At 37.5% G+C, this 12,002-nt stretch overlaps 1 protein-coding gene across 1 annotated transcript; it reads right to left on the reverse strand.

Annotated features, from left to right (window-relative positions):
- Window positions 1-1,091: 1,091 nt before the first annotated feature.
- LOC122032948 (TBC1 domain family member 5 homolog A-like) lies at window positions 1,092-6,179 on the reverse strand. Its single transcript, XM_042592265.1, has 6 exons — window positions 5,817-6,179; window positions 5,544-5,647; window positions 4,615-4,791; window positions 2,461-4,032; window positions 2,268-2,350; window positions 1,092-1,388 (listed from the first exon to the last, which is right to left on the reverse strand). Exons 1-6 carry the CDS (start codon window positions 5,990-5,992, stop codon window positions 1,236-1,238), a joined length of 2,265 nt encoding a protein of 754 aa, XP_042448199.1. The 5' UTR covers window positions 5,993-6,179; the 3' UTR covers window positions 1,092-1,235.
- Window positions 6,180-12,002: the final 5,823 nt, after the last annotated feature.

The raw sequence follows: 12,002 nt of genomic DNA on the forward strand, positions 1-12,002 counted from the left end.
TCCTCTGGACCGTTTTTTGCAATCCAGGGGATGGTCCCTTAGTATGGATTGGTGAAATGAATGGTCCCCATTCATAAAATAGATGGGAGTCATTCATCCCCACCAATCCACATCAAGGGACCATCCCCTGGACCGCAAAAAGCGGTCCAGAGGATCCGGGCTGGGTTATGACCGGTTGCTGCGAGACTTATAAAGCCAAGCAACCATACTAAACCTAGACCAGATCGTTGGGTTCACCTGTTAAGTTTGAATTCAAAACCAAACAAATTGGATGAACTAAAGTCAAACACAATACAACAATTAAACCTTAATTATCCTCCAAACATAGGCATTTGCTGAGCTTACAATGTTAACCCTCCTTTCAACCTTAATTAAACTCTATTTAGAAGATCAACAATGGTATGAAATTTGCCCCCAGGTGCACAACACAGATGATAAAGGTTTGACAGTGAAATCCACAAAGCGAGGGGTTGATTCCCACTGGGCACACAGCCACGATCGAACTTCTTGTGAGCATGTCTGTCAACTCCGTGCTTCCTTGGTTTACCAAGTGTACAGGGAGGGGACTAAGCAGTAAACTTGCCGCAAGCCGGAAATTAAACAATGGTGTAAAATTCTAGCTACGACGCATTGCATTTTCCTCCTGTGGAATAAAAAATTTAGAACGTTGGCTGATGGGCGAGGAGCTACTTGTGCTTTCAGATTTACCTTAGTGGTCGATGGAAAATTTCCATAAACCCGAACTAGCACATCCAAGATTTGGAACGCTGACTGTTGGGCGAGAAGCCGCTTGTACTTTTGAATTTATCCTCATAGCTAGTGGAAAATTTTTATGAGGTTGAATCAATTAGTTCCTAGATTAATCATATTGTAAGACCTCAATACTTGGATTATAAAAAAAAACTTGGTGTAAAATTGCCCCTACGAGCATGGTGCAGTGGTATAACACTCAGAAAGAACAATAAATTAATTGTACTTTGAATTTATCTGGTAGGCAAATTAAGGAAGATTGTCTACTTCTAAGATTAATCAAGCGAAGCACAAACACCTCGATTATTAAAAAAACACTTTTGAGTTTTTGATTAAATGTTTCAGCATTGAGGGAAAAACCTCAATCAGCTGTACAATTTGGCTCGATACCAAGGAAATGACAAATTGTGATACTTTGGACTATATACTTCGATAAAAAGATGAGACAATCATATATAAGGATCTATGTAGCTTTGCTATTACATTCACATATCACATAACAAATTGCTAATCTTCTGAAGCTCCCCCAGAGCTGCAAATGCTGCAATTTGCTGTTGTCGAATATCATCATCAACATTAGACCTGCTATTGCCAGAGTTTTCAGGGACTTGATCTTTCTTTAAGGCCAACTCAATGATCTGCCAAATAGAACGTTCAATACCATTAAGATGAGGTTTACAAAACTAAGAGGTGGCAGATCCAACACTTGATTTGCTCGTAGATTTCTTAGCAAGACAGGCATTATATACCTTTTGTAGAAATCTGTCATGTTTTCCATGAATTGTGAAAAAAAAAGACTAACTTTGCAATGTGCTCATCATGTTTTGGTTGAGATGTTAAAGATAAGTTGGCTAAAAGAGGGCATAAATTCCAGTCGTTTAGTAATGGAGGGCAGCTTGTCCAGAGCTACCTTCTCCCACTTCACCATTTAAAGCTTTTGAAGGTGGGAAAGAAAAGGAAAATGGACTAACACATGCATCTTCCAATGCTTTAGAACCATGAGTTCTCGTATAATGACTTTGTAATTCTAATCAATGTCTTCCAACATTTGCGAACACAAGTTTCTAACTTGGGTGAATAATGTTCAAGGTATCATCTCTAGAAGAAACTAGTGTTCAATGTCTAGAAGTGCTCTTATTTCAAGTTAACAACCGTAAGCACTTGATGAGTGATGACTAATCCCAAAGGGTGCACCAACTAATCCCAAAGGTCTGGTGAGTCAACTGTTCACTTAGTTGTGATGCACATTGTTGTTATACTGATGATCCCACCATGATGAATTGCCGAAAAGACAAGGAGACGCCACCAACTCTTCACCAGTAAAACATGGATTTTATCCTGCCATTGAGGCCATTGAGTTTGCTACAATGTTGTATCACTAGTAACATTCAAGTATTCCAATAGCAATTTGTTAGCAAATTATGAAAAAGGAAGATGGTATTAAATGTTCAGCTAGAAAGATCTTGTCTAAGCACAGGCAAATAACTGCAACTTGAGGTAGTCGATCAACGTTTTACCTGTATTTTATCAAACATGACCTTTCCGATAGTTCTTAAAGTCCCATCGATATTTTTGTCATCGTCATTTATTGTTTCATGCACTGAAAAAGGAATTACAGCATGGATGATTAGTTTGAAGATAAGAAATAGTGTAACCATCTGAATTGAAAAGGGAGTTTTTTAGATTCAGCAGTTCCATTTTTCAGGTTACCTTGGCAACAGCCCCTATCAGATTTTTGAAACGACTGAAATCCACCAGCTAGAGGTTTCTGCTGCTTTAGAGATGCTGCTTCTCTTTCGGTTACACACTCAGTGATCCCGTCCTTATCAATAATGTAACTACATGGTTCTTCCACGCCATTAATTTCATCATAAGCGTCAACAATCAATGAACTTGATGTTACACTACTTTCTTCTGAGTCATAATCATGGTCATTGGCCATTCTAAGGGAACTGCTGCCTCTTGACAGATTCTCAGCACTAAAACATGCTTCGCCACCGATATCTACTTGTTTTCTTTTGATGTTTTGATAAGTCGGTTCCTCATGAAAATATGATTCTGTTCCTATCCCTGAAGCAGCAGGAACTCCACATTGATACTTACTTTGGTATTTCTCAGGATTACTGCCTACAATAGTTTTCTTATCAGAAGGTGCTCCATTTTTGTTTTTGTTCGGTATCTCCATTGGACAAGGATCAGATCCTGTCCTCGATAGACTTAATTTTCTAACTACTTCTTCCTTTTCCTTGTCGCTCGAAGTGGTAGTGGCACTATTTCCCTTTTTAAGTTCTTCTGCTGCATACATCAATCTCCATTTCTCTTCCCAGTAGCTGTCTGATAGCTGACTATGTCCTCGTCTAGCTTCGCGGCTATTCCTAGAGCTTCCTCCCTGAGAAGAGCAAGAGAAAACCAAGTCCAGAGCAAGAACATGCAGCGACTTTGCTTTCTCGATCAACTTATTGACATTTAAGTCTTCAGGAATATTCAATAACCTCTGGAGACAAGCTGTTGCGAAATCGGTGGCTAGAAGTGAAGATCTCAAGTGAAGTAGAACAGAAACAGCCATTGCTAGGATAAAGGCTCCCCTAGGCGAGCACAATATCCTGCATCTAAATTCTGCCTCATTTACTTCATCTGGAAAACAAATGTTATTCGAATAGGAGAATATTTCATCCCACATTATCAAAAGATCTTCCAGTGAAAATTCTCGTCCAAATAGAACACGCAGCCATCTCATTGCAAAGTACTGAGGCTCCACTCCAAGCTCGGCTAGATGACTGTGAAGAGATGAATCAATGGTAGCAAGAAGTTGATAAATTGCTGAGGCAGCTTCAATTATGGGAGGCAAACCGGTACTGGACCCAATGGCGGGAGAGGGAGAGAAGAATTCTGCCATCACAACCACACCGCGGGCGTCATTCATTAAAATATCGAACATGCAGTATGCATCATGCTCCATGAATTTTTCAGATAAAATGATACCCAACTCTCCTTCTGCTCCATAAGCATCACTCATCAAAAAGATGTCCCTTGTTTCGGGATCTAGCTCATCTAGACTTCTCAATTTGACAGTTTTCCCTTGTGTACTACCATCTAAATCAGTTCCTATGTTCCGGTTCATGATTCTCTCAAACCGGTAGGTGGCACTCAAGGCAGTCTCGGGAAGAGATACCCCTTGAAACTCATCGTTGAAGTGGTCTTCGTATTGTCCACGTACGTGTGAAAGATACTGGAGATCAACATTAAGAACATACAAAAGTGGAGCTAGTAGTTCATGCATTCCTGTAGAAGCATACATATGGATTTTGTCACTTGCAACGTCTAGATAAAAAAAATCAAGTACAATGGTAGTATCGAAAATCTATACAGGCATTGATAAAGTAAATATGGAACTTCAGTTTCTAAAAACCAAAATAAATGCAACATAAAGCTAATGAACATTCTGAACTGTCAAGATTGAAAACCTTATGATCCATTATACAGACAGCTATATAAACTAGGAATCTCAAGTGAGTACCAACTTTTTCTAGTGTATTAGATAACGACACAATCTTTTTTATCTGCAAAGGAAAAGTTATCTTGATATTGAATAACGACCCAATCTTCCTTCCAGAAACATAACAATCCTATCAGTGATGGATATGGCAAATTTATTGGTAGCATGGCTAAGTAAAAAATGTGTAGTTTCATATGAAGCTTTGATTCAACTAATTGGTTTCAAGTGCATCACATTACTATACACAAATGCAACAAACTTTTTTTTTTGGTCATAAGTAATAACTGTTTGCTTGCTTAGATAGCAAAAGCAAACATAGATTGAGCATTGTTAGGCAACCAAGATGAAAACAAAAAAACTTTAAGCACCTTGCCTATATCCACATTCTGGATGAATAAGGCACCACAAAAGAAGTATTCGTCTCAACATAGTCTGGCATGTAGTTGTCTGGAAATAGCTTTCCTCATCAGGATACAACCGTGACAAATCCTGATTGAGCATCTTCTCCAATTCAGCATTCCTAAAATAGCAGCTCCAAATACTATCTGTCGAGACAATGTGTGGATCAGAGTCAATATAGACAATGTTATCGTACCAAACAAAATTCATAAAACATGCATATATGATTGAGTATGTGTTCTCAAAATTGAGGAGATCATCAAGCCACATTATCAAAAGTTCAAAACAAATGAGGAATGATTTATATCCTCCCTTCCAAACTTGTTTTCTACTCTTCTAAGTAGCTAAAGGAAGGAAAACCAAGAGATGCAATCTACCAAAGCTTAACCTTCTAAAATGGGATCCATCCATCCCATCTCTCTATAATGAGATCAGATTCTCATACAATCTTTCGATTAGTTTTTTTGAAAAAGCTATCACCTACCAATTCAATGGGGATAAACTTTGGAGTCAGTTTCAATACAAATTCTCCTCGAATAGGAGGTCTGAGAAAGATGTGAAATTCAAGGAAGGAGTCCACATTCAACCCCATAAATCCTGGCAGGTGATCCATGCCTCATTAGGGATCAATCGCGCAAAATATGCACGAGTGGCTACAATGTTTAGTTGTCCACCTATAAACATATATGTCTTTAGATATATATGTCTAACACCTTTACATTACAACTTGAAATGAATTCTTCGCATCAACATCATATATATGAACATAAATACATCACAAATGATGTGGTGCAAAAAAAAAAAACAACAACAAAAAATGAATGTCAATTTATGAATTGTTTAAAGGAAGAGCATTTCGATACCAAAAATGAGGAAGGACAGCAAGTTTAACACTCACCTGGACTTTGTGATAATGGATTGTCCTTGGCAAGATCGGGAGAGCCGATATCATCCTTTGAGAGGTGAGGATCGACTATAAGCCTCCGTCTCAAGTTGGCATATCTATCAAATAAAACATTATGCGAGCTGATGAAAAGTATAATGATGATCGTAAACCAAAGACGCCATCTTGAAGATGATTAAACTAAATGTGTTTCCTTCAATTGGATATACACCAGGAATGAGGAGGGTAAATAGACGAGAGAAAATCTCGAACAAAATACAACCCAACCTTCTCCTAGAATCTGCAGCGACCCGGCGGAGATCAACGATGGAAGAAGAAGAAGAGCTTGGCAGGACGCCGAGATCGATGCGCCATCGTACTCCACGGAGGTCTGAGAATCTGGCCTCGGCGCTCGATTCGTGCGAGGAAGGCGGCGTTCGATCCAATGCGGAAGAAGGCGGCATCGACCAATGGCTTTCCGATTGTTTGGAGAAGGAATTGGGGTAAAAACAGAGAGGAAATCAAGATCAAACGGTGAAGGAGAGTGAAAAGTTGTGATTTTTGGAAAGGAAGAAATTAATTTTATTTGGTCAAAAGGACTGGAGGAGGAAATTTTGCGCCTTTTTTTTTTTATTGGTGGAAGAACATTTTGCGTGGGTAATTTATTTGGAATTAAAATTCATTTTCCGCTCGTTTTCATTGAATAAAATAAAGCGACGTGATTTTACCGGGAAGTCGTTTATTAGCATGCATCCTAAATCCTCGGAATATTCGACTCTCGTGATTAAACAGCCGCCGGAACCCGCCACCGACCAGTCAAATGGGTTGCGGTGGTCCGATGCTTAATCAGATAATTAAAGTTGGAATTTTGGTTGCGGTGTACAAGGGAATTTTCTTTATGTGGGAAGTAGGAAGTAGTTCTAAGAATATTAATTTTTATAGAGAAAATTAAATTGATTAAAAAAATTGAATACCTGGATAAATGAAAAAACAATGCAAATTAGGATTATCTAAGGGCATTCAGCAAATTATCCTAAAATTACTACATACAAACTTAATTTTCTACTCAGTTCTTGCATAAAAAAAAAAAAAAAAAATTGTTCTCACTGCATGCATACTTTTCTTTACTTCAACTTTCTAATACACGTCGATTTACTTAATTGTCTTCAATTTTTTAGTCAAAAAGTTTAAAATGAGATATAATTTCTCCTAAATTCAACATCATTTAATTAAAATCTAGTATATTTTCTATCAATTGGGCAATTCCTATCAATTGAGAATTGATCGACAATTGTTCGATTTGTCGTGAGGGAGCATAAATCCTCATTATTTTTTATAAGTATAAAAAGTCTAAAATGTCATATAATTCCTTCTAAATTCAGCAGCATTTAATTAGAATTGAATATATTTTCTATTCAATTGAGCACGACTAGTATTAACTGTCAATTAATTAGTTAGGCAGAAAAGAATCGTGCTCAATTTGATAAAAAAATATACTAGATTCTAATTTGAATGTGCTAAATTTAAGAGAAATTATATTTCATTTTAAACTTTTTATACGAGGAAAACTAAATAGATCGATGTACATTAAGGAGTGAGAATAATTTTTTTCTAATGTGGAGATAGGAGGAAGTTGAATTTGCATATATGGAGTTTAAGATAATTTACGCATTTTCCTATTTTTAGAGAGATTTATAAAATTAAAAAAATAGAATAAAAAAGTTAAATCTATTTTTTTTTTAAATGGAGTCATAATTAATGATAAAGTAACCAAGTACACCTCTTTTCTTTTACATAAATATATTTTAAAAAAAATTATTAGTAAATTATTATTTTAAAAATAAATACTTTCCATAAGTTAAAAAATATAAAAATAATTATAATTAAATTAAAAATTTTAAGTTAATTATTATATTAATTATAAATTATAAATTTAGTTAAAGATCATAATTAATTAAAATATTAAATAAAAATTATATAGAGATATTAAATGAAAAATAATAAATAAAAATATATGATTTATAATGTAGGATTTATTTAGGTTTTTTTATTAGAAAAGATAATAAATTTGTATATTTTGAGATGGTATTGATATGATATATTAGGGATTATAAAAAAAAAAAAATCATATAGAGCTATAACTAAGAAAATCCCTAAGTATCATTTTCATAAAAGGGTCATTTTTGAAAAAATAAAATAATTCTGAGACAATTGTAAAGACTCAGTAAAAACTTAAAGAACATCCTTATTTTTAGAATCATTAAAATGATATATATTTTTTTAATTTTTTTATCAAGAAGGGGTTCCATCCATATTCTTAAGTTCCCATCATATATATTAAATCCTGAATCAATCGGGCGCATTATAAAAATTATAATTTCATAGCTGCTACAACATTAATGGTAGGTGAATACTATTGGTGCAATCGACATCAGGTCAAAAATTAACTAAGTTGACCAAGTTAGAGTTAACTCGAGCTTAGATTTTGATATTCGATCAATATGCGAGAGAGCGGTTAAATAGATCAAGGTTAACCGGATACTTGACGGTGTCAGAAATCCAATGGGAAGTTGACAAGAAAAAAGTCTAAGTGGGTTAAAGATTGACCGGACACTTGGTGATCGGAAGTTCAACGGAAAGTTGATAAGGAAAAAGTCCAAGTGGATCACAGAGAACTGGACACTTGGTGATTAGAAGTCCAATGAGAAGTTGGCAAGGGAAAAGTCTAAGTGGGTCAAAGAGAACCTGACACTTAGTAAAGAAGTATTAGCAGGTCACGGATAATCGGATGCTTGGTAATATGAAATCTCAGTAGGTCACGGATGACTAGATGTTGAGGAGAATAAGTCTCGATAGGTTAAGGTCAATCGAATACTAGATAAGATGCGGATTCAGCATTGAAAAGCTAAATTTAGTGTTACTAATCGATTGGTGAGAGGTAACAATCGATTGGTAAACCCTAAACCCGAATTCATGGTTTAGGGTTGAGCAATCGATTGACCCAAAGCAATTGACTGAGCTAATTGATTGAGAGCTTATTTCGAGAGCAAGAAGGCGTTAGAATCGATTGGCAGTGCTTTCTTGAGAGAACATTGTTGGTATAATCAACCTCCAAGATTTCAATGTTTGATAATGTACGTAACTCATCAGTTTGACCAAGGGTTGATCCAAATAGATCTAGTCAGGGTTAGATGACTAGCAAGAGTAAGCCCTAACCAGAGGTTAAGAGGGTAAAAAGTCTACTAAGTGACTAGTCCTAACTAAAGATTAGACAAGGAGAAGTCCTAGTAAATGAAGTCAGATAGTTAAAGTCCTAGTGAGTGAAGCTAGACCCTAGTGACTAAGGGTAAGTGGTGAAAGTTCTAATGAGTGGAGTCGGGCAGTGAAAGTCTTAGTGAGTATATATGTATGTCCTTTTGGATATCTATTGATCGCTTCCTTTTATTTACTTATACTGCTTAATGCATGTTTTGATGAATGCCAAAGGAGGAGGGTAACTGATTTAAGATAAGAAAAATTATAACCCAACAAAAACAGCCATGCTAAGAGAATAAACATTATGCTAATTATCTTTTCTCATTTATGTTATTTTTGTATATTTTTCTAACTTTAACTTAGCTTGTCGTTACATTAAAAGGGGGGAGATTATTGATGCAGTTAGCACTAATAATCAAATTCATATTTTATATATGATAAATGGTTAAAGTTAGTTATTATGGGCTCTAAGCTATTTATCAAGTGTGCAAGACTAAAACACTTAATGAGACTTAACACCAAGCTGAAGTCTAGTTACGTTTGGAGGACATGAAAACTGGTAGAAAGCTCAGATAGGTTAATATCTAGTAGACAGTCCAGTTAGATCCGTGGGACCTGACAACTGACTGAAGTATAGATGGGGCATCTGATAGGAAGACCTGGTGGGTCAAGAGTACTGATGTAATTAGCTTTTGGAGTTTTGATGTTTGACAATGTACCAAAGTCCAGTTAGTTTGACCAAGGGTTGATCCAAATAGGATTTGATGTTTGGAAAGATGGTTAGAACTAGATGACTAGTAAGGAAAAGGCCTAACTAGAGGCTAGATAATGGGAAGTCTTGGTGAGTGAAGCTAGATAATGGAAGTCCTAGTAAGTGAAACTATGTCCTAGTAAGTGAAGCTAGGTGGTGAAAATCTTGATTATTGGGACCTTTGATGCTGCTATAGGGGGATGAATAGACAATCACCCTCTTTGTTCACTTTTCTACACTTGTTAGCGCAACAGAATACAAAACAATAAGTAGGAAGCTAACCCTATAAACAATAAAGTCAAGAAGAAAGCAAACAAACCCTAACACATTCGTTTAATGTGGTTCGGAGATGATGTTCATATTCCACAAAGTGCTCGTAAGGTGGATGATCCCTCAATCTGTCGGTGGATCAATGCTCGAAACTTCGGTTAGCACAATCCTCCTTGTCAATGGAGAAACATCGTCATAAACTCGATCAAGATCTTGGATTGCAATGAGAGCTTTAGAGACTCTAATTAAGGGTTAACCACCTCTAATTTCGTCACCCAAGCCAGCACCCAAGCTCCATTATATAGAGCTTTGGAGAAAACATCCAACCTATTTTCCCGCTACCAGTTGACTGGTAAAATTACTAGTCGACTGACCTCTGTAGAAAATTGACCGTTACACTCCAACAGCTCGATACCAGTTGACAGGTTCACTTTCGTTGAGAGAACAAAAATATTCTGTTCTCTCTCAGTCGACTGATAAACATATCAATCGACTAGTCACCCTAGGCTAAGCAAACATAAGCTCACACTTGTTGTTTCTCAGCCACCAGTCGATTGGGGCATATACCAGTCCACTGGTAAACCCTAACGCTATGGTTTTTACCTCAAGTATAATCACTCAGTGTAGGACCATAAATACGCTAGAGGGGGGGGGGGGTTGAATAGCGCTCGTCAAAATTTGTGAGTTAAAATGAGTTACGCAGCGAAAAAGGGAAACAAAAATAAAATAACGCTAACAATGCCAAGTTTTATTTGGTTCGGAGCTTGTGACGACTCCTACTCTAAGGCCCACAATCGTTGATCACTTTCTTTAGGAAATCACTATCAGTTCGTAAATGGATTATAAAAATTGAGTACAAGAACTGAAAATAAAATTGTTATCGACAAACAAAAAAGAAATTGAAGAAGTCTTCGTTCTTCGAACTTTAGAGTAGCCTTTCGGTGTTGTAAGAGTCTTTTCGGAGCAGCACTTGAATATAAAAGTTGTACCAGATAATGTTCTAAAGCTGTTGGTCGAATGCCCTTATATAGACCTATTCTGGACGCCTGGAACCTATTGGTGCGGGAAGCATCCGACGATCAAACTCAAGTTTTGATAATGACAAAGGGATTCAAAGTTAAGTTTAAATGTTATCTAATGTGTATGATTGGGTGTTTCAGGAAAGTCCTAGCTACGGTTAGGCAAGTGAAAAACCCTAGAGGGTGGTAACCCTAGGTCATAGAGGGTGGTAACCCTATGCGGAAAGTCTTGGCAGGTCGAAACTTCGGGCAAAAATCCTAGGGGGTGGTAACCCTAGGTTGAAATCCTGGTGTCGCGAACCGGTAGAGGTTTGGATGGGTCGTGAACCGGACGTCCAGCATGAAAACCGGAAGCATCGGACGCTGAGCAAAAGTTTAGTCGATCTGGAGGATCGTATTGGCAACAGGTAACTCTCCTGAGAGGAGTAGGTGAGGGCGCATTCCCTGGAAGAGGGAACAGTAGGCGTCGATTCGACCTAGGGTTTCCGGTTAGAAATCCGAAATCATAACCGGACAGTCCGGTGACTGTCAAATATTTGTAATTGTGTATTTATATGTGTAATAACTTTGTCTTGCAGGGTTTGTGTGTATTTTGTAGACTAACACATTTTGCAGGGACAAAAGAGTACACTTGGCCTCGGATGAACAGTGTCCGAGGCGCCTCCATAGAGCTTGGAGGCGCCTCGGGTGCAAGCCAGAAGGAGTCTACGAAGTAAACTTGGAGGCACCTCAAACAGAGCTGGAGGCGCCTTGGACCAAGGCTTGGAGGCGCCTTAGACGGGCATGGAGGCGCCTCCAAGTGGATCAAAGAAGAATTCTTCAGCGTCGATCCACGCATCTAACTTGGGGTATTGGAGGCGCCTTGGATGGTGTTGCAGGCGCCTCTAGCACTGTATAAAAGAGGGGTTCGAGCAGCTCCTTGATTAACAAGTAAAAACACGATCTTTCATCAACGTGTTGCTACAAAAGACGCCCTGAAGTGTTGTTGCAAGTCCCCGACGACCCGAAGCTCCGAGATTCTGATTATTGTCGTCGGTATTAATTTTTATTATTGCACCTATTGTAATACGTATTTGTAAACATTTTGCACGATATAGTTGTTGCCCACAGTAAGCGATCAACGATCGCGGACCTTGGAGTAGGAGTCGCCCTAGGCTCCGAACCAAGTAAATTCTTGGG

This window comes from Zingiber officinale, chromosome 11A, assembly GCF_018446385.1.
Source record: "Zingiber officinale cultivar Zhangliang chromosome 11A, Zo_v1.1, whole genome shotgun sequence".
Taxonomy (NCBI): domain Eukaryota; kingdom Viridiplantae; phylum Streptophyta; class Magnoliopsida; order Zingiberales; family Zingiberaceae; genus Zingiber; species Zingiber officinale.